This window comes from Lepidochelys kempii, chromosome 14 (genome assembly GCF_965140285.1).
Source record: "Lepidochelys kempii isolate rLepKem1 chromosome 14, rLepKem1.hap1, whole genome shotgun sequence".
Taxonomy (NCBI): Eukaryota; Metazoa; Chordata; order Testudines; family Cheloniidae; genus Lepidochelys; species Lepidochelys kempii.
In genome coordinates, this window is record NC_136393.1 from 38,075,631 (window position 1) to 38,098,606 (window position 22,976).

The 22,976-nt window shown below is 45.9% G+C and overlaps 2 protein-coding genes across 2 annotated transcripts in view; both read left to right on the top strand.

Moving 5' to 3' along the window:
- LOC140898396 (uncharacterized) overlaps positions 1-22,976 on the top strand; it is a 305,360-nt gene that overhangs the window by 220,768 nt on the left and 61,616 nt on the right. The gene's annotated exons all lie outside the window — the stretch shown is intronic.
- Positions 14,559-15,533, top strand: LOC140897495 (olfactory receptor 6N1). Its single transcript, XM_073310223.2, has one exon. It carries the CDS (start codon positions 14,559-14,561, stop codon positions 15,531-15,533), a length of 975 nt encoding a protein of 324 aa, XP_073166324.2.

The following is a 22,976-nucleotide window of genomic DNA, read 5'->3' on the forward strand; positions in this document are numbered from 1 at the left end:
CAGGTTTGTTGAGGGGAGGGTGAAACCCCATTGCTGATCAGAAGGAGGTCAGAGTCCATTCTCTAGGAGCTGAATAGTTCTCAAAGAGGCTGAGAGGGAAGACCCCGCTCCCTAATGGAGGTAAGAGCCATCTACTTCTTTGGGCTTATGGGTCTCTTTGGGGAGAAATGGGATCCCTGCTGCAGAGCCAGGCTGGGAGCTTCCCCCATCCCTGGGACAGAGACATCTCCATCAATGTGCCACCTTTGTTTTTTCCTAGCAAGAGGCTCCCCAGAGATCTTCTCAAACCTGTTCTCCTGGGAGCATTTCTGGGAGGAGGCTCCCGTCCCTCAGTCTCCAACTCCATCATGCATTCTCATTCACATAACATCTCCACTGTCCAGTTCCACTTCCCGCAGCAGGCAGCTAACAGTATCCACTGGAGCTAACTCTAGAAGAGAGAAGAGGGTAAGAACAGAGCAATAGACTTTCATGCTGTATAATCGACACTAGGGGCAGCAGATTGGAAGAAATGAGGCAGGGTCAGGAATATTGACCAATAGATTTCAGAACAGGATAAAGTAATGTGGAAAGGTCAGTGATGCTGCAAGATGTAGGGGCCATTTAGGGATCTGGGGCAAAAATTGAGGATTGGTCCTGCTTTGAGCAGGGGGTTGGACAAGATGATCTCCTGAGGTCCCTTCCAACTCTGATATTCTATGATTCTATGTTTCAGAGTAACAGCCGTGTTAGTCTGTATTTGCAAAAAGAAAAGGAGTACTTGTGGCACCTTAGAGACTAAACAATTTATTTGAGCATGAGCTTTTGTGAGCTACAGCTCACTTATACTATGTCCACTAGAGGGCAGGAGAAACAGGCCACTATTTTGTGAAATGCCCACTAGATGGCAGCAGATATAGGATTATTATTAATTATTATAAGAACAGTACATTATAACAGGCCACCACCTTGGGCAGGTGTCTCTGAAAAATTTAACCTAGAGTTTCGTTATGTGAAGTATTTTCCCCCATGGAATTTTTCCTTCCTTTTATAAGGAATTAATAAGTCATACTGGACAATGTTTACAAAAAACAAAAGCTTTGCAGACAGAAAATTAGTCAGCTGGGAGGTAGGTTAAAGTGGGACCCTGATTACAAAGTTCAAAACCCATCACCATTAAAATGAACAAAGCCTAAAAGGGGTTGAGAATATTGTTTTCCCAATCAATTTTGCAATCAAGCCAGTAATCAAACAAACAAATAAATAAATAAAGTGTTTTTTTTGCCCAAAGGCTGAAAGAAACAATTTTATTTGGGTTCATATGAGAAAACTTTGGTAAAAAATAAAATAAAACGAAGAACTTTGTGCTTGTATACCAGCTTCTGGAAGGCAGGTGTGTGGATAATTGTGTGATGCAGAAATAGAATGGATCTACAGACAATATCAAAATAACGTCAGCAACTGTGTGTGTGGGGCGGGGGGACTGCCATCTAGTGGATGGAATTAGATCCTGTCAAATGTGCCCTCTTCTGTAAATATCCAATCCCTGACATACCAAACAGTGATGCTTTGCAGCTTATTAATAACCATGACATGCCCACAGGTTAGTTACCTTCGAACAACCCCTGTGCAGTGACTCTGTACTTAATGCTGCTTTTCACTGTCTCAGATATTTCGATTAGGACGCGAGTTCGAATACATTGTCCCGCTCCATATCTCTTGAGTCAGTAAGACCAGGGATAGGGGAGACTAGTTAGGCAACCTCCAAATGTCCAGGTTCCATTCTGTAACCAGGCAAGGGCTCAAAAAGAGCTGACTATAAAAAGGACACATTTGTGGAAAATCCTTCCCAAATTGTCATCTCTACAATCTCTCTAGCACTTTTGCAAGTACAGGTTTGAGAACTCCTCAGTGACGCTTGGGATGAACATTGGCCAGAGCAAAGATCAGAAAACCTAAGAAGTTTACTTTAAAACAGGGTTTCATCAAAAGGGGGGCACTGTGCATCACCCCAGTAGACTGAGAAGGCTGGACATTTCCTTTCCCATTTCAAATGATTTATTTTCTGTTCCTTTGGGAGAGGCAGGAATCTCTCAGAAATGAGAATCCAACACACAGAATGGTCAGGCAACCCACAGGGCACATCCCAGGAACCACACTGGAACTATAGAGAAGCTATTGCAATAGCTATTCGGGTACAGCCCAGAGGGCTGTTGCATGGAAAATATGTGAAGTTAGTTCATGGTGCAACACTGTGACGGGGCGAACCGGCCCCACACCGGGACTGAGAGGGTTAACCCTTCGCTCCCAGCAGAGGAAGCCACGCCCCTGAGGCTCTGCTGGGCATGCTCCAACCGGAAGTCAAGTATAAAAGCCTGCAGGGCTGTTCAGTCAGGGTGTGTGGCCAAGGAGGAAGGATGCCCAGTGGAGGCTCCAGCCCAGGAGCAGCTACAACCCTGACAGGGGAGAGCTGCGGAGTCGGGAACGGAGGCTTACAGCTATTGGAACCCCAGGGAGTGTCGGGTGCTGAGGAACCTGGAGACCCTGACGCCCCAGGGACGGCTATCGTTGGAGATCTGGTGGGGAGTGAAGGTAAGGGAGTGGTACCTCCCACCACAGCGAGGTCAACGTGTTGTGGTAGGATTCCCTGCTGACCCTGTGGCGGATCAGCCCGCCACTGGCAGGGCCCTGGGTCAGAGCCCGGTGAGGACGGGTGGGCCTGGTCTCCCCCACCGGGGATCACAGCCCCCCTGCTTTTGATGACATAGTTCCCTGACCCCTTTCTTACCCCAAAAGGGATATATGGACTCAGGCCATTGGGCCATGCTGCCTTAGGAGCATACTGTGTGGACTCCGGCCACCAGGCCGTGCTATCCCACAGGGGAAAAAGAATTTAGAGGAACTCCTGGCCTTTGGGCCACCCTGCTCTAGGAGCACACTCTATGGACTCTGGCCACTAGGCCATGCTATCCCACCAGGGCAAGTGGAGTTATATGGACTTTGGCTATTAGGCCACACAGTACTGACTACCAGAAGGGTAGTAAAACCAACATAGATGCAGAGAGGTGTGGTCACGCCTTGCCCCCCCCACCCCTGAATCAAAGGGGTTGATGAGGTACAATCCCCCCCACAAACACCATTAGACAGAATCACAGCTTCATTTGTCAGAGAGATCATACAGAGAAGTACCCTACCTTGCCCAGCTCCCAGTCACTGGTGATGACCCAGCTTTCACCCTTAGGGTATGTCTGCACTACAAAATTAGGTTGAATTTATAGAAGTTGATTTTTTAGAAAGCGATTTTATACAGTTGATTGTGTGTCCCCACTAAGTGCATTAAGTCGGTGGAGTGCGTCCACAGTACTGAGGTTAGCGTCAACTTTTGGAGCGTTGCACTGTGGGTGGCTATCCCACAGTTCCTGCAGTCTCCGCTGCCCACTGGAATTCTAGGTTGAGCTCCCAGTGCCTGATGGGGCAAAAACAATGTTGCGGGTGGTTTTGGGTACATGTCATCAGTCCCCCTCCCTCCGTGAAAGCAACGGCAGACAATCATTTCATGCCTTTTTTCCGTGCGGGCGCCATACTGCTTTCAGCAGACAGTGTAGTAGGGCTGCAAACTGTCGTCCTCAAATGACCATTTCTGCTGCCACTCTGCTCTCCTGGTGGTCTCACAGGTCCTCTGTATGACCACTTCCGCTGCAACTCTGCTCAGCTGCTCTTGTCTCGCCATACCTTGGCAAGTGTGCAGACGATGCAGTAGATCTGCAAAACTGGTCATCCAACCACCACTTCCCCTGCAACTGTGCTCTCCTGCAGACGCCATACCATGGCAAGCATGGAGCCCGCACAGATCATTGCGGCAGCTATGAGCATTGTAAACACCTCGTGCATTATCAGGTAGTATATGCAGAACCAGAACCTGCCAAAGCAGGCGAGGAGGCTACGGCAGCGTGGTGATGAGGACATGGACACAGACTTCTCTCAAAGTACGGGCCCTGGCAATTTGACCATCCTGGTGGCAATGTGGCAGGCTCATGCCATGGAATGCTGATTCTGGGCCTGGGAAACAAGCACAGACTAGTGGGACCACATAGTGTTGCAGGTCTGGGATGATTCCCAGTGGCTGTGAAACTTTCACATGCATAAGGGGACTTACATGGAACTTTGTGACTTGCTTTCCCCTGCCCTGAAGCGCCAGAATACCAAGATGAGAGCAGCCCTCACAGTTCACAAGCGAGTGGCGATAGCCCTCTGGAAGCTTGCAACGCCAGACAGCTACTGGTCAGTCAAGAACCAATTTGGAGTGGGCAAATCTACTGTGGGGGCTGCTGTGATCCAATGCAATCACTGAGCTGCTGCTATCAAGGGTAGTGACTCTGGGAAATGTGCAGGTCACAGTGGATGGCTTTGCTGCAATGGGATTCCCTAACTGTGGTGGGGTGATAGACGGAACCCATCTCCCTGTCTTGGCACCGGTGCACCAAGGCAGCCAGTACATAAACTGCAAGGGGTACTTTTCTGCGGTGCTGCAAGCTCTGGTGGATCACAAGGGACGTTTCACCAACATCAGCGTGGGATGGCCGGGAAAGGTACATGACACTCGCATCTTCAGGAACTCTGGTCTGTATGAACAGCTTCAGCAAGGACTTACTTTCCAGAGCAGAAAATAACTGTTGGGGATGTTGAAATGCCTATAGTTCTCCTTGGGGACCCAGCCAACTCCTTAATGCCCTGGTTCATGAAGCCGTACACAGGCAGCCTGGACAGTAGACAGAAACTGTTCAGCTACAGGCTGAGCAAGTGCAGAATGGTGGTAGAATGTGCATTTGGATGTTTAAAAGTGCACTGGCGCAGTTTACTGACTCGGTTAGATCTCAGCGAAACCAGTATTCCCATTGTTATTACTGCTTGCTGTGTGCTTCGCAATCTCTGAGAGTAAGGGGGAGACGTTTATGGCGGGGTGGGAGGTTGAGGCAAAGCGCCTGGCAGCTGATTACGCGCAGCCAGACACCAGGGTGATTAGAATAGCATAGCAGGGCGTGCTGTGCAACAGAGAAGCTTTGAAAACCAGTTTCATGGCTGACCAGGCTATGGTGTGACAGTTCTGTTTGCTTCTCCTTGATGAAAACCCGCCCCCTTGGTTCACTCTACTTCCCTGTGAGCCAACCGCCCTCCCCTCCCCCCCTCGATCACGGCTTGCAGAGGCAATAAAGTTGTTGTTTCAAATTCATGCATTCTTTATTAATTCGTCACACAAATAGGGGAATAACTGCCAAGGTAGCTTGGGGTGGGAGAGGAGGGAAGGACAAGGCCACACTACATTTCAAAACTTATGGAATGCCAGCCTTCTGCTGCTTGGTCAGTCCTCTGGGGTGGAGTGCCTGGGTGCGCGGAGGGCCCCTCGACCCGCGTTCTTGGGCGTCTGGGTGAGGAGGCTATGGAACTTGGGGAAGAGGGCGGCTGATTACACAGGGGATTCAGTGGCGGTCTGGGCCTTTCCTGCACCTCAAACATACGCCGGAGCATATCAGTTTGATCCTCCAGTAGCCTCAGCATTGCCTCCTGCCTGCTCTGATCATGCTGCCGCCGCCTCTCCTGTTGCTCCCGCCATCTATCCCCTTGTGCGTCCCTCCTGTCCTCGCGTTCATTTTGTGCTTTCCTGGACTCCTCCATTGCCTGCCTCCATGCATCCTGCTGGGCTCTTTCAGTGCAGGAGGCCTGCATGAGCTCAGAACATTTCATCGCGTGCGGGTTTTTCGCCTTCTCACCTGCGCTAGCCTCTGGGAGGGAGATGTTAGTGGCAGCTTTGAAACATTTGCAGCTGCGGGAGGAACAAAAGGGAGAGTAAAAGGGAAAAAGACGCACTGGCCATTTAAAAGGAGGGGCTGATGTGTTCGGGTTAACATGCAGCACAAACCCAGCTAACCCCCCCGCCGCCCAATTCTCTGGGATGATGGCTTCACCCCTCCCCCCACTGTGTGGCTAGCAGCGGGGAAGATTTCTGTTCCGCCACAGGCAAACAGCCCAGCAGGAATGGCCACCTCTGAATGTCCCCTAAATACAATTCTCTTATTTCAACCAGGTGACCATGAATGATATCACTCTCCTGAGGATAACATGGAGAGAGAAAGAATGGATGTTCCTTGAATGCCAGCAAACACCAGGCCCACACGCTGCCATGCTTTCTTATACAATGATTCCAGACGACATGCTACTGGCCTGGTGTGGTAAAGTGTCCTACCATGGAGGACGCAATAAGGCTGCCCTCCCCAGAAACCTTTTGCAAAGGCTTTGGGAGTACCTCCAGGACAGCTTCCTTGAGATGTCCCTGGAGGATTTCTGCCCCATCCCCAGACACGTTAACAGACGTTTCCAGTAGCTGTACTGGCCGTGAATGCATCCCAAGTCTTCAGGGCAAATTAATCATTAAACATGCTTGCTTTTAAACTGTGTATTATATTTACAAAGGTACACTCACCAGAGGTGCCTTCTCCACCTTCAAGGTCCGGGAGCCCGGGTTGGGAGGGTTTTGGCTCCAGGGTGATAAACAGTTCCTGGCTGTCGGGGAGAACGGTTTCTCCGCTTGCCTGGTGTGCGCTATCATCTTCCTCATCCCCAAAATCCTCATCCCTGTTGCATGAGACTCCCTTGCAGGAGTCCACGTACAGGTGTGGGGTAGTTGTAGGGGCACCCCCTGGAATTGCATGAAGCTCAACATAGAAGCGGCTTGTCTGGGGCTCTGACCCCAAGCGGCCGTTTGCCTCTGTGGTTTTTTGGTAGGCTTGCCTGAGCTCCTTAAGTTTCATGCGGCACTGCTATGGGTCCCTGTTACAGCTTCTGTCCTTCATGCCCTTGGAGATTTTTGCAAACATTTGGCATTATCTCTTTTGGAACGGAGTTCTGATAGCATGGATTCGTCTCCCCATACAATGATCAGATTCAATACCTTCCGTTCGGTCCATGCTGGAGCTCTTTTGCAATTCTGGGATTCCATACTCACCTTTGCTGATCAGGTATGCATGGTCACCTGTTTTTATCAGCTTGCCACAGTGGCCAAACAGGAAATGAAATTCAAAAGTTTGTGGAGCTTTTCTTGTCTACCTGGCCAGTGCATCAGAGTTGAGAGTGCTCTCTAGAGCGGTCACAATGGAGCACTCTGGGATAGCTCCCGGAAGCTAATACCATCGAATTGCATCCACGCTACCCCAAATTCAACCTGGTGATGTCGATTTCAGCATTAATCCCCTCCTCAGGGAGGAGTACAGAAATTGATTTTAAGAGCCCTTTAAGTTGACAAAAATGGCTTCATTGTGCAGGGTTAAATCAATCTAACGCTGCTAAATTTGACCTAAACTTGTAGTGTAAACCAGGGCTAAGTGTCCTGGGCTGAAAGTATTGTGTGGGGGAAAGTCCTTGCTTGCTAGTCCTGTCTCCGATGTGTGGGCTGAGATCCCTAAAAGGAGGATTCCGGCATGTTGTCTGTGGTCACCTCTGTTCCAGGACTGGTGTATATAGTGTGCAAACAAACAAGTTACACTGAGAAATTACCCAGACTCCACATCACTAATTTTCCAATGGGAAATCAATCTACAAGACCTGAATTCTGCTACCGCTCAGCAGAAGGGTGAGAATATTGTTAAATAAACAAACATTAGTAATTACTGATAACATCAAAGTTCCTTGGGAGAAATATGTCCATTGGGGGTGTGAATGGGAGAGAGATTCTTCCATCCAAATCTTTCATTTGCAAACTATGGATTAAATTTACTTTGCATTCAATTTCCTGTGTGTCTGTTAAACTGTGAGGCTTCAGCACCCAATCTGGCAGGCTGAATCATTTTAGCCATTGTTTCTTGTGCAATTGTTCCATTGAAGGCAATGGGACAGTTGACATGAGTAAAGATTGCTCAGTAGTTTCTGTCTCTGCATGGCCCTGCACTCCAGGGTCTCTGCATTACATTTCAGCCATGCAGAGCAATGACCTTAAACAGCTGGTAGCAGAAAGGCGATTCCTCTGGGAGTGGGAGGTTGGTTGCATCAGGACAGTTGTTTGCACAGAAAACACAGTGCTAATTCCCCAGGCTCAATCTCTTCAGAGGTGGAATCAAGGGAGACACAGCCTTCCATGGAGAAGGATACAAATATGAGGGCTCTGCACTGTGTAAATGGAGGGGGAAGAGCATGTTCTAAGACAGATCACAGCAGCTGCTTGTCCATTCAGGTAGATGCAGGTGTCTTTCCTGAGCAGATTCAGTTTCTACTGAATGATGAGACCCAAGTAGTTCAGTGGTGGAAACCGAGTCCTGGCTGCCAAACCCTGAGAAATAGGAGGTCATCACTCGAAGCTTGAGCTGTCCTGTGGTTACAGGTGAGCACCCTCTTCCTGATTGTGTTTCTATACCATCTTCCAAACAGGGGCATGGATATGCTGTGTGAATATTGTTTGCAATGTTGTTGTAGCCGTGTTGGTCCCAGGATATTAGAGAGACAAGGTGGGTGAGGTGATATCTTTTACTGGATCAACTTCTGTTGGAGAGCGAGACAAGGTCTCTAGCTCTCAAAAGCTTATCTGTTTCTCTCTCCAACAGAAGTTGGTCCAATAAAATATATTACCTCACTCACCTTGTCTCTGTGAATATTAGCACTTTTAGCCTCACCGTCCCACAGCAGTTTCAGTCAATGTTAATAGCACCATTTAACAATGGCGAAATTGAGATATGTGTCTTGTGAAAGGTCCTCAGCTAAGGATCTGGCTCAGGATAACTAGGGTGAAGCCTGGAATAGAATAATGGGAAATCAAAATTAAATAGGGTGACCAGATAGCAAGTGTAAAAATCGGGACGCGGGTGGGGGGTAATAGGTGCCTATATAAGAAAAAGCCCCCAAAATTGGGACTGTCCCTATAAAATCGGGACATCTGGTCACCCTAAAACTAAGTGAAGCTGATAGAAAGGAACATTAAAATGGCATGTTAGGTAGATAAAGTGTAATTAGGAGGATGAGTAATTAGGAGGATGAGAGGGTATGTGAAGAACAAATGGTTTTAGTTAAAAGTAAATAAAAACTGCTTCACTATAGCTGAGTCAGGCAGGTTGCAAGAGAATCCACGAGTCCACTGAACCCAGGGAATAAACAAGATATGGACATTGCTCAGGTGCTATGGTTGAGATTTTTAAAGCCACCTAGGAATTGGGTATCCTAATCTCCTATTAGAATTAATGTCCCAATCCTATAGACAGTTTGACAACCTCCTCTCAAATGATTTCTTTGTATCGATTGTCACCAAAAAAGTGTTATCTGTGCCAGGTCAACTTTTTTCTGGGAACAGCCTGTCAGAAGCTGAAATATCAAACAAGTAGCTTCCTGAACTAACTGGAATTTTGGGCTTCTCTGTATCACTTTAGGAGAACAATAATAATAATATAGGAATTGCCAGATTAGATCAGACCCAAGGGCCATCCTGCCCAGTATCCTTCTCCAAGAGCGGGCAGTACTAGATGTTTCAGAGGCAAATGTAAGAACACTGCAATAGCAGTTCTGGGATAATCTCCCCTCACATGTGTCATGTTGGTCTAGAATAGTTGTGGAATGGATATTAAACCTCATGTTTTGGGGGTTAAGCCAATCTCTATTGTTGCCATTAATTAGGATAACTCTGGATATTTATATGGCTGTCAGGAACATCCAATCTCTTCTGGAATCTAGTTAAGTCCTTCATATCAATGACTTCCTGTGGCAATGAGTGTGATGCTCCTAATGGGGATGCAAGAGTGTGAGTGCCAAATTCAGGGCAGACAGTTACAACCCAGGGCACAAACCCCCTCATTGCTTGTCAGTTCTAAACTTAGATTTCACCAACCAACTGCACCGAGTGCAAACTCCTCAGGCACTTTAACAGCCTTGACAGAGTCCCCTACACTCCCCTCCTTGGCTGCGCCGGTCTGTCCTGCCACCCAGGTGAGCGTATCTGTGGTGCACGACCCCTTACGCCAAGAATCACAGCGATATTCAGGTTACTCCGGACTTCCCCCAGGTCATTTGCACTTTAGGTCTCACACCAAAGACGATGCTTGTAGCCAATCCTATAGTGAACTACTGTATAGGAAGATTTGTTAAATAGGAAAAGGAAATGAGAGTTATTTACAAGGTTAAAGCAAGAAAACAGACCCATGAATGAGTCACAGTCTTAGGTTTCAAAAGGTGATACAGGCTTCTCTCAGCAGCAAGCTGTATTTGACCTTTAGGGCTATCCCAGGCTAAGCAGCTGGGGATCTCTTGCTAATGCCTAGAAACACCCTGCCCCAAGTGTGCAAGCAGCACAGAGATCCCTAGTTCCTTTTGTTTGAGGTTTTTATCCCCCTCCTGCCATCTTTGCTCTGAGTTGCAAACTCAATCCATTTGCATGACTCATCTTCATCGGGAGGAGAGCAGAACAATAAGAGTCTCTAGTCCTTTTGTTGATGGTTTCTCAATCCAGTTGTCAGGAGTTTCCAGTTGCAATATGCACCCATAGCCCACCCGGTATTAGGGTGACCAGATGTCCGGATTTTATAGGGACAGTCCCATTATTTGGGGCTTTGTCTTTACCCCTCCCCACCCCACATCCCCTCTCCTGATTTTTCACACGTGCCATCTGGTCACCCTATCTGGTACTGATCGGTCTCCTTTTTCAGGAGAGGCTTAATGTCTGTGGGAGAGCAACTCTTCACACTCATGATCGTCCCTCTCCTGTGTGGTGATTCATGCTCACTACAACCACTCAAATGTTAAATTACGATATGGAACAGACATTGCAGGGGAGATTAATGCAGGCAGCAACTGACAAGCATTCAGAGTCAAACATTAAACACTTCCATATAATTCTAGTACCCATTTTATCAATATTAACCCAGAAGGGAGCCAGACTGATTCCAGCTGTGTATGTTAGTGTCCTACTGAGACAGGGGGGACCTTGGCATGAGGTAGCACTTGGTCTGCCAGCATCACAGTGAGTGCCACAGTTTACTTACACAGTGGGTTAACAAGAATTTCATTTGCTAGATTTTAAGTTGCTCATCTTTAAATTTTGTTGTATGTCCCCCTTGTTCTTGGAGTAATGGGCAGGGAAAACAGAAGTTCCCCATTCTACCATCTCCGAGTTTCTGCAGAAAGAGGAGTGACAAGAACCTCCGCTGAGGATCCTGAGGCCACTGAACCCTCAGAAACAAGAGCTCATCACTTCCCGTTTGGGTTGTCCTGTGGTTTCAGGTGAGCACCATCTTCCTGACTGCATTTCTATACCACCTTCCAAACAGGGGCATGAATGTGATTTGTGAATATTAGAGGGTCAAGATGGGTGAGGTAATATCTTTTATTGGACCAGATTCTGGTGGTGAACGAGAGAAGCTTTTGAGCAACACAGAGCTCTTTGACAGGTGAATATTAACAGTTTTAACCTCACTTTCCCACTGCAGTGCCAGTCAGCATTCATAGCACAATTTCACAGAGATGGAGCATGAGATCCATATCTTGAGACAGGTCCTCAGTGGAGGATCTGCCCCACTGACACAAAAGAAGCGACTTTGATTTACACCAGCTGAGGATCCAGCTCAGTGTGAGCCCCAAGCATAGAATCATAGAACTGGACGGGACCTCGAGAGGTCATCTAGTCCAATCCCCTGCACTCATGGCAGGACTGAGTATTATCCAGACCATCCCTGACAGGTGTTTGTCTAACCTGCTCTTTAAAATCTCCAATGATGGAGATTGCACAACCTTCCTAGGCAATTTATTCCAGTGCTTAACCACCCTGACAGTTAGGAAGTTTATCCTAATGTCCAACCTAAACCTCCCTTGCTGCAATTTAAGCCCATTGCTTCTTGTCCTACCCTCAGAGGTTAAGGAGAACAAATTTTTCTCCCTTCTCCTTGTAACAACTTTTTATGTACATGAAAAGTGTTATGCCCCCTCTCCGTCTTCTCTTCTCCAAACTAAACCACCCCAATTTTTTCAATCTACACTCACAGGTCATGTTTTCTAGACCTTTAATCATTTTTGTTGTTCTTCTCTGGACTTCCTTCAATTTGTCCACATCTTTCCTGAAATGTGGCACCCAGAACCTGACACAATACTCCAGTTGAGTCCTAATCAGCACGGAATAGAGCAGAAGAATTACAACACTCCTGCTAATATATCACAGAATTATGTTTGCTTTTTTTGCAACAGTGTTACACTGTTGACTCATATTTAGCTTGTGATCCACTATGACCCCCCAGATCTCTTTCTGCAGTACTCCTTCCTAGGCAGTTATTTCCCATTTTGTATGTGTGCAACTGATTGTTCGTTCTTAAGTGGAGTACTTTGCATTTGTCCTCATTGAATTTCATCCAAGCATAGAATCATAGAACTGGAAGGGACCTCGAGAGGTCATCTAGTCCATTCCCCTGCACTCAAAACAGGACTACGGATTATGTACACCATCCCTGACAGGTGCTTGTTCAACCTGCTCTTAAAAATCTCCAATGATGGAGATTTCACAACCTTGCAAGGCAATTTATTCCAGTGCTTAACCACCCTGACAGTTAGGAAGTTTTTCCTAATGTCCAACCTAAACCGCTCTTGCTGCAATTTAAGTCCATTGCTTCTTGTCCTATCCTCAGAGGTGTTCAGATCGTTTGTCCAGATCATTTTGAATTTTAATCCTATCTTCCAAAGCACTTGCAAACCCTTCCAGCTTGGTATCATCCGCAAACTTTATAAGTGTACTCTCTCTGCCATTATCTAAATCGTTGATGAAGATATTGAACAGAACCAGACCCAGGACCTATCCCTGCAGGACCCTCTTGTTATGCCCTTCCAGCATGACTGTGAACCACTGATAACTCCTCTCTGGGAATGGTTTTCCAACCAGTTATGCACCCACCTTATAGTAGCTCCATCTAGGTTGTATTTCCCTAGTTTGTATGAGAAGGTCATATGAGACAGTATCAAAAGCCTTACTAAAGCCAAGATATACCACAGCTACCGCTTCCCCCCCTATCCACAAGGCTTGTTACCCTGTCAAAGAAAGCTATCAGGTTGGTTTGACATGATTTGTTCTTGACAAATCCATGCTGACTGTTTCTTATCACCTCATTATCTTCTAGGTGTTTGCAAATTGATTGCTTAATTATTTGCTCCATTACCTTTCCGGGTACAGAAGTTAAGCTGACTGATCTGTAATTCCCCAGGTTGTCCTTATTTCCCTTTTTAAAGATGGGCACTATATTTTCCCTTTTCCAGTCTTCTGGAATGTCTCCGGCCATCCATGACTTTTAATGGGGTGGTGATACAGTCTTACTAACCCGGATCACACATGCCAGATTGTTTCTAGACTCTGAGTTCAGGGACAGCATATCCCCCACCCTCACCACCCCAGTGCCTTTCTTGCTCCTGTATTATCATCCCACATTCATTATGGATGTGGAAGGTCACTCCACCAGTTAGGGTTGCACATCAGCCTGGTTTTACCCCTTCCTAAGATCCACCCTCCAAAGAGCTGTATTTTTTTACTGCTACATAGCTAATGTCAGGAAACAGAAAAGGCACTGCCAGTCCCTCACCACATCACCATCACCACCACAGGAACTAAGGGAGAATTTACTTCACTTCATAAATTATGCTAAACTGATCTCTTGTGTGGGGGTGAAAATTGTTCCTTTTCCTACAGGGAAATGAAAGGCTGAATATACCAGGATATATTGTTAGATTTATTTCCATTAATTATAACACAAGACTGGTGCCTAAGGACACTAGACTGCATTGGAGATCTCAGTACAAGATTTCAGTTGATGTATTTATTGATTTTGACTCCTAAGGCATGGCATGATTCTGGCCATTGTCAGAAGTGAAATACAGCATTTAAGTATCATTGTTAAGCTCTGGTATGTCACTACATGGGATTTGATATGACAGAACAGATCATTTCTCTATCAGTAATTGGCCACCATGGAAACGGGCTGTTATAGCAGTCATTGGTATTCATGTAGACCACCCTCTTCCCCATCAGAGCGAAGTTCTGTCCTCAGACTGAGACCCATAGAATACCAGGGTGGAAGGGACCTCAGGTGGTCACCTAGTCCAACCTCCTGCTCAAAGCAGGACCAATCCCCAACTAAATCATCTACTTTTTTTTTAATTTTGCCCCAGATCCCTAAATGGCCCCTTCAAGGATTGAACTCACAACCCAGGGTTTAGCAGGCCAATGCTCAAACCACTGAGCTATCCTTCCCCCCGCAAAAGGAATAGTGATGAAGTGAGCTGTAGCTCACGAAAGCTTATGCTCAAATAAATTTGTTCGTTTCTAAGGTGCCACAAGTACTCCTTTTCTTTTTGCAAATACAGACTAACACGGCTGCTACTCTGAAACCTGTTTCCACCCTGTTTCCACTCCTGGCACTTTCCTCTGAAATCTATATTTAGTCTTAACATTTCAGCCTTTAACCAGGAGAGGAAGGGGAGTTTCTGAATATTTATGGAATTAATTCATGAGATTTGATTAACTTTGAACTCCATGTCCTTCTGATTCAATCACACAGATTTATTGTTCCTAGACTCAACCCATGGCAGACTGGAGAAACCAAACAGCCATCACAGAATTCTTCCTCCTGGGATTTGGGGAGCTCCCTGACCTACAAATTCTTCTCTTCCTGATATTCCTAGTGATGTACATGGCAACCGTGTCCGGGAACACCCTCATCATGGTGCTTATTGTGGCTGATCAGCACCTTCACACCCCCATGTACTTCTTCCTGGGGAATTTGTCCTGCATAGAGACCTGCTACACCACAACCATCCTGCCCCGGATGCTGGCCAGTCTCCTGACTGGGGACAGAACCATTTCAGTCAGTGGCTGCATCACACAACTGTATTTCTTTGGGTCTCTGGTAGGTATGGAATGCTGTCTCCTAGCAGCGATGTCTTATGATCGCTATTTAGCGATATGTAAACCCCTGCATTATTCAACTCTTATGAATACCAGGTTTTGCCTCCATTTGGCTGCTGGCTCCTGGTTAAATGGTTTTTTGGCTCTTACCATCTTGGTCTTATTCCTATCACAGTTAATATTCTGTGGCCCAAATGAAATTGACCATTTCTATTGTGATGCCATTCCACTGATAGAGCTCTCCTGCAGTGACACCCACCAGGTCATATTGATGGATTTCATACTATCCTGTGTATTCACCCTGCCTCCATTCCTACTAACCCTGATGTCCTACATGTGCATCATCGCCACCATCCTGAGAATCCCTTCCACCACCAGGAGGCAAAAGGCCTTTTCCACCTGCTCCTCTCACCTCATTGTGGTGACAATTTTCTATGGAACCCTAATGATTGTGTACCTGCTACCGAAACGTGATACACTGAGAGACCTAAACAAAGTGGTCTCTCTTTGCTACACGGTCCTAACTCCCCTGGTAAACCCCCTCATCTACAGCCTGAGAAACAGAGAGGTCAAAGAAGCCTTGAGCAAAGCAGTCAGTAAATGTGGCTTTCACAGAAATGTGCAGATACACCTAGATAATAACATAGCCTGAGGTTTTCAAAGCTGCCTGGGTGATTTCAGCAATCAGCCCCCATTAAAATTAAGTTGAAAAGTCCCAGTTAAAATCTCAGCACTCAGTGTTGTCCATTTTAGTGGAAGAACCAGGGAGGGAAAACTATGTTTCGATCATGGAGTTTTTAACTGGGTACTAGGCAGAGTGGAGACAAAATTTTAACCGACTTTTATATCTGTAAAAAAGCCATTTTTGATCAAAATAAATGTTTGGAGAATAAAAATACTAACTCCTGGTGCAGCATATGTGGGGACATAAACCTGGGAAATCTGCCACCTCTGAAATTGTGCTTATTGCCAGCATAGCCCTCTGCAAACCAACCACCTTTACTGTGCTCACACTGGCCAGATGCAAACAACCAGGCCACAGCAGTGACCTCTGGACACTTCACCAGGAGCAGAGTTATAGCCTTTCTTGCCCTTCTACTTTGGCTGCTGTAAGAATCCCTCTAGGCAAACCTTAAGTTACAAAAAGACACAAAATGGTCGAGGTGGCAACATGTTGTAAGGGTGAGACCATTGAGTCTGTGTTCATCTATGCAAATTGGTGAGGATTTTTATCAAGCCTTCCCCACGAAAGGGGGTGTAGGGTTTGGGAGGATTTTGCGGGGGGAATCGTAGAGTCATAGAATATCAGGGTTGGAAGGGACCTCAAGAGGTCATCTAGTCCAACCCCCTGCTCAAAGCAGGACTGATCCCCGACTAAATCATCCCAGCCAGGGCTTTGTCAAGCCTGACCTTAAAAACTTCTAGGGAAGGAGATTCCACCACCGCCCTAGGAAACACATTCCAGTGTTTCACCACCCTCCTAGTGAAAAAGTTTTTCGTAATATCCAACCTAAATCTCTTCCACTGCAACTTGAGACCATTACTCCTTGTTCTGTCATCTGCTACCACTGAGAACAGTCTAGAGCCATCCTCTTTGAAATCCCCTTTCAGGTAGTTGAAAGCAGCTATCAAATCCCCCCTCATTCTTCTCTTCTGAAGACTAAACATCCCCAGTTTCCTCAGCCTCTCCTCATAAGTCATGTGTTCCAGTCCCCTAATCATTTTTGTTGCCCTCCGCTGGACTCTTTCCAATTTTTCCACATCCTTCTTGTAGCGGGGGGCCCAAAACTGGACACAGTACTCCAGATGAGGCCTCACCAATGTTGAATAGAGGGGAATGATCACGTCCCTCGATCTGTTGGCAATGCCCCTACGTATACATCCCAAAATGCCATTGGCCTTCTTGGCAACAAGGGCACACTGTTGACTCATATCCAGCTTCTTGTCCACTGTCACCCCTAGGTCCTTTTCTGCGGAACTGCTGCCTAGCCATTCGGTCCCTAGTCTGTAGCGGTACATGGGATTCTTCCGTCCTAAGTGCAGGACTCTGCACTTGTCCTTGTTGAACCTCATCAGATTTCTTTTGGCCCAATGCTCCAATTTGTCTAGGTCCCTCTGTATCCTAGCCCTACCCTCCAGCGTATCTACCTCTCCTCCCAGTTTAGTGTCATCTGCAAACTTGCTGAGGGTGCAATCCACACCATCCTCCAGATCATTTATGAAGATATTGAACAAAACCGGCCCCAGGACCGACCCCTGGGGCACTCCACTTGATACCAGCTGCCAACTAGACATGGAGCCATTGATCACTACCCGTTGAGCCCGACAATCTAGCCAGCTTTCTATCCACCTTATAGTCCATTCATCCAGCCCATACTTCTTGAACTTGCTGGCAAGAATACTGTGGGAGACCGTGTCAAAAGCTTTGCTAAAGTCAAGGAACAACACGTCCACTGCTTTCCCCTCATCCACAGAGCCAGTTATCTCGTCATAGAAGGCAATTAGATTTGTCAGGCATGACTTGCCTTTGGTGAATCCATGCTGACTGTTCCTGATCACTTTCCTCTCCTCTAAGTGCTTCACAATTGATTCCTTGAGGACCTGCTCCATGATTTTTCCAGGGACTGACGTGAGGCTGACTGGCCTGTAGTTCCCTGGATCCTCCTTTTTCCCTTTTTAAAAGATGGGCACTACATTAGCCTTTTTCCAGTCATCTGGGACCTCCCCCGAGCGCCATGAGTTTTCAAAGATAATGGCCAATGGCTCTGCAATCACATCCGCCAACTCCTTTAGCACTCTTGGATGCAACGCATCCGGCCCCATGGACTTGTGCTCATCCAGCTTTTCTAAATAGTCCCTGTCATAAATATAAAGGAAAGGGTAAACTCCTTTGAAATCCCTCCTGGCCAGAGGAAAAACTCCTCTCACCTGTAAAGGGTTAAGAAGCTAAAGGTAACCTCGCTGGCACCTGACCAAAATGACCAATGAGGAGACAAGATACTTTCAAAAGCTGGGAGGAGGGAGAGAAACAAAGGGTCTGTGTGTCTGTCTATGTTCTGTCTTGGCCGGGGATAGACCAGGAATGGAGTCTTAGAACTTTTAGTAAGTAATCTAGCTAGGTATGTGTTAGATTATGATTTCTTTAAATGGCTGAGAAAAGAACTGTGCTGAATAGAATAACTATTTCTGTCTGTGTATCTTTTTTGTAACTTAAGGTTTTGCCTAGAGGGGTTCTCTATGTTTTTGAATCTAATTACCCTGTAATGTATCTACCATCCTGATTTTACAGGGGGAATTTCTTTATTTCTATTTACTTCTATTTTTATTAAAAGTCTTGTAAGAAAACTGAATGCTTTTTTCATTGTTCTCAGATCCAAGGGTTTGGGTCTGTGGTCACCTATGCAAATTGGTGAGGCTTTTTATTCAACATTTCCCAGGAAAGGGGGGGTGCAAGTGTTGGGAGGATTGTTCATTGTTCTTAAGATCCAAGGGCCTGGGTCTGTAGTCACCTAGGCAAATTGGTGAGGTTTTTTACCAAACCTTGTCCAGGACGTGGGGTGCAAGGTTTTGGGAAGTATTTTGGGGGGAAAGACGTTTCCAAACAGCTCTTCCCCAGTAACCAGTATTTGTTTGGTGGTGGTAGCAGCCAATCCAAGGACAAAGGGTGGAATATTTTGTACCTTGGGGAAGTTTTGACCTAAGCTGGTAAGATAAGCTTAGGAGGTTTTTCATGCAGGTCCCCACATCTGTACCCTAGCGTTCAGAGTGGGGGAGGAACCTTGACACAGGTAAATGACATGTCTGGTTTCCGCCTTAGGGCTCTGAATGGCCGATGGGAATGCTCCGGTGTTAGCCACATTCTGACTCTCGCCTTGGTTTTATCAAAACCAATCTTTTTAGAACCGAAGTCTCCTGACTCAAACAGCACAGAAATAAAGTCACGGAGGGGAATCACACAACAAAGCCCGTTGCCAACTGTGTCCACATATCTATTCAGGGGACACCATCACAGGGCCTAATAACATCAGCCACACTATCAGAGGCTCGTTCACCTGCACATCCACCAATGTGATATATGCCATCATGTGCCAGCAATGCCCCTCTGCCATGTACATTGGTCAAACTGGACAGTCTCTACGTAAAAGAATAAATGGACACAAATCAGATGTCAAGAATTATAACATTCATAAACCAGTCGGAGAACACTTCAATCTCTCTGGTCACGCAATTACAGACATGAAGGTCGCTATCTTACAACAAAAAAACTTCAAATCCAGACTCCAGCGAGAAACTGCTGAATTGGAATTAATTTGCAAATTGGATATTATTAATTTAGGCTTAAATAGAGACTGGGAGTGGCTAAGTCATTATGCAAGGTAGCCTATTTCCCCTTGTTTTTTCCTACCCCCCCCCCCAGACGTTCTGGTTAAACTTGGATTTATGCTGGAAATGGCCGACCTTGATTATCATACACATTGTAAAGAGAGTGGTGAGTTTGGATGAGCAGGAGAGTGAGTTTGTGTGTGTGTGTTTTGGGGGGTGGGGGTGGGGGGTGAGACCTTGATGATTATACACATTGTAAAGAGAGTGGTCACTTTGGATGGGCTATTACCAGCAGGAGAGTGAGTTTGTGTGTGGGAGGGGGGGCGGAGGGTGAGAAAACCTGGATTTGTGCTGGAAATGGCCCAACTTGATTATCATACACATTGTAAGGAGTGTGATCACTTTAGATAAGCTATTACCAGCAGGAGAGTGGGGTGGGAGGAGGTATTGTTTCATGGTCTCTGTGTATATAATGTCTTCTGCAGTTTCCACAGTATGCATCTGATGAAGTGAGCTGTAGCTCACGAAAGCTTATGCTCAAATAAATTGGTTAGTCTCTAAGGTGCCACAAGTACTCCTTTTCTTTTTCTGAAACCTGTGATTAAAAGATAGCACCTAACCTGCTCTGATGCTATTGTAAATCCCCAAAGGCGCCTTTCTCCTTCTTTAGGTGCTTAAACCCTTTGTAATCCTGGGCCTGTGTCTATCTTGTTAACTTCCAAGGAAATCCTGGAAATATGGGTTCTAGTCCCATTTACCTCCTGTATGTCCTTTGGCAACATTGAGATAGACTGGCTTTAACTGGTGGTCCAACTCTGAGCCTAAAGGTGCTGGTGTGCATAACATATCAACTGTGGCTGTCAGCTGTGCTGCTTATTCAATTTTGACCTTCCAGTAATTATCCCTTTGACACAGAAACAAACCCAGTTTCAAGAGAAAAAATGGTTTTGAAATTATGCTATTATTGAACAGTATTAGTGTTCCCCTCCCTTGTTTAAAGCTCCATTCCAAATTAGAGATGTTTGGAAATTTAGATTTTTTTTGTAGTAGTAGGAAAATGAGTTTTTTGTAGGAAAATGAGTTTTTGAACTAAACAAAAATGTTCAGGGAAAGTATCTCCTATACTCAGATATTTTGTTTTGTTTTTTTGAAATCTGCAAATCCCAATATGCTTTGGTTTGCAATGTGCAATTTCCAGTTTACAGTAGTTTTTAGCTGAAAAGAAATTAGTTGTTGCTTGCTAAACCCTGCAAACATTTCTGATTTCTGATGCAAAGTCATTGTCCCCCTTCTTTTTCTCTGACTGGATCTAGATGTCTGACTAGACTGAGAGTTAATTCCTTAAAGAGTTCAAATTGTAATTTATATTTCGGTTCTTACATTCTGCTAAAAAGAAATCTGACAGGCTCTAGCTGTTTGATAATAAAAGTCTTTAAAAGTTCCAATTACAATTCATATCTCTATTATTAAATTTGTCTGTATATTAATACCTTCACGTGTAGAATTGAAAGCAAAAATGTAGTCTGTTGGTCTTTGTGGATTTTTTCCCAACATGCGATGCTTTTGATCCTCCAGCACCAGGATTCTTTGGTCATCTCTCTCTTATGCCCCCATCACTGTATTATCCAGCAGCAGTTTTCATGTCCCTTCGCTGGATTTCCTAAGTCTCTCTGCAGTTCCTAGTAGACAGGGATCCACTCCACAGAGGGGTGCTCCCTGCTCCCCTCCTTGGACAGGCTTGGCTGGGAGACGAAGGACTAAATGGGATCAGAGACTGAAAACTCCTCCCAGCTCTAGAGCTGATCCTGTCTTGTGCAGGGTTCAGATATTGTCACAGCCCAGGATGTCCCTACTCTGGGCTAAATAGTTGAATCCGGTCTCCAAGGCTTTACGCCCAGCTCTGATCTCACCTCTGGAGCAAACCACCCTGACAACCTGCCCAACTCTAACCCCACAGAGGGAGAACAGTACCCACCCTTTATCTCACTTGATGGCAGCATCCCTGGAAGGACCCTTGGCTAAAAACAAGGCAGGGCAGAGGCCCAAAGCATGTCCCAAGGTGTTTGTAGAATGAATCATAGAATGAATGAATCATAGAATCTCAGGGCTGGAAGGGACTAAAACAGCGATTTCTAACAGAGACACATGATCCACAATGGCGAAGAGCCTTGTCGCACCAGAATCTCAGCTGGCCTGGAATAGCCTGTTCCTTCATTAACATCATGTAATCACTTCTGGGGGAGCAGAGACTTTTTTTCCCTCCTGCATTGTATCAGCAGCTCTTGGGATGCCTCTGCTAGAGGAACCCACAGCTCAGGCTGCCTTGTCTGACTGAAGTCAGTCACCAAGAGGTACCCAGAGGTGAAGACTAAAAACTAAGGGCCAGGTCATGGGCTTGTGTAAATTGTTACACTTCCATTGAGTTCATGGTAGTTTGGCCTATTTACGCCAACTGGGAATCTGGGCCTTGGATTTCCGTCGAGCGATGTCAATTTACATCAGCTGGGGATCTAGCCCATTACACAGTTATAAATCCATATTTTTTGCCTGCCAATGTGATCCGAAGCTGATTCAAAAGTTCTGAACCCGTCTGCACTTTCTTAGCTCTTTGCCCCATGGGTTTAATTACAAGTGTAACTTTTATTGGTGGCGAAGAATGGTTCAGTCCCACTAGGGATAGAACTTTGGAGGAATTCAGTGTTGCACAGTTTTCAAGTATCTCATCTTCAACTTCTGTTGGGATGAATGGCCCAAATCTTTCTTTCTTTCTTTCTTTCTTTCTTTCTTTCTTTCTTTCTTTCTTTCTTTCTTTCTTTCTTTCTTTCTTTCTTTCTTTCTTTCTTTCTTTCTTTCTTTCTTTCTTTCTTTCTCAGCCATTACATTAATTTTTCTCTTACTACAGACAGCACTAAACTAAAAAGCTCAATGGGCTGCAGATGCAACGCTGCATGACTTTTAAAAAATATTGAATTCACATTGATCGCCCAGCAGGTGTAAATTGGTTGTAGCTCCTTTGGAGTCAATGGGCCCTGCTGCCTATTCTGCAGAGTGTTAATCGCCCACTTCATGTTAATTGCCCACTTCATTTTAAATGGTCTCCTACAATATGTGTGATCCCCTTATGCATAACAATCTGTCCCACCTTGTACTGATCTTGGACACTATGGTTATCTTCTCCAGACCAGAGGAAGAGCTCTGTGAAGCACGAAAGCTTGTCCCATCCACCAACAGAAGTTGGTCCAATAAAAAATGATACCTCACCTTCTTTGTCTCTCTCAAAATCTTGAAAAGTCTTGCAGGATGGGAAACCCATTTCCCACCCAGCTGCATTCTTCAGGTATTCTTCCCTGCTCTGTGCCTGGTTACCCTGTAGATCGAGATAACAATACAACTTAGCTGTAGATCTCAAAGTGATTTATCAAGCCGGGTCAGGATCATCATCCTCATTTTTCAGAGTGTACAGAGAGGGGAAGTGACTGGCTAGAGGTCACACAGCAACTTTGAGGAATATAACCAGGGTGTCATGAGTCCCAGTCCCTTCGGGTATGTCTAGACGGGGATAAAAGCCCTGTGGCATGGCTTCGGCAGGCCTGGGTCATCTGACTCGGGGTTGCAGAGCTTGGACTGTGGGGCTAAAAATTGCTGTGTAGGGTCCTAGAGCTCGGGCTCCAGCCTGGGTCCGAATGTCTACACAGCAATTTTTCAGCCCCGGAGCCCAAGCCCCATGAGCTCAAGTCGGAGGATCCAGGCCAGCCATGGGTTTATTAATCCC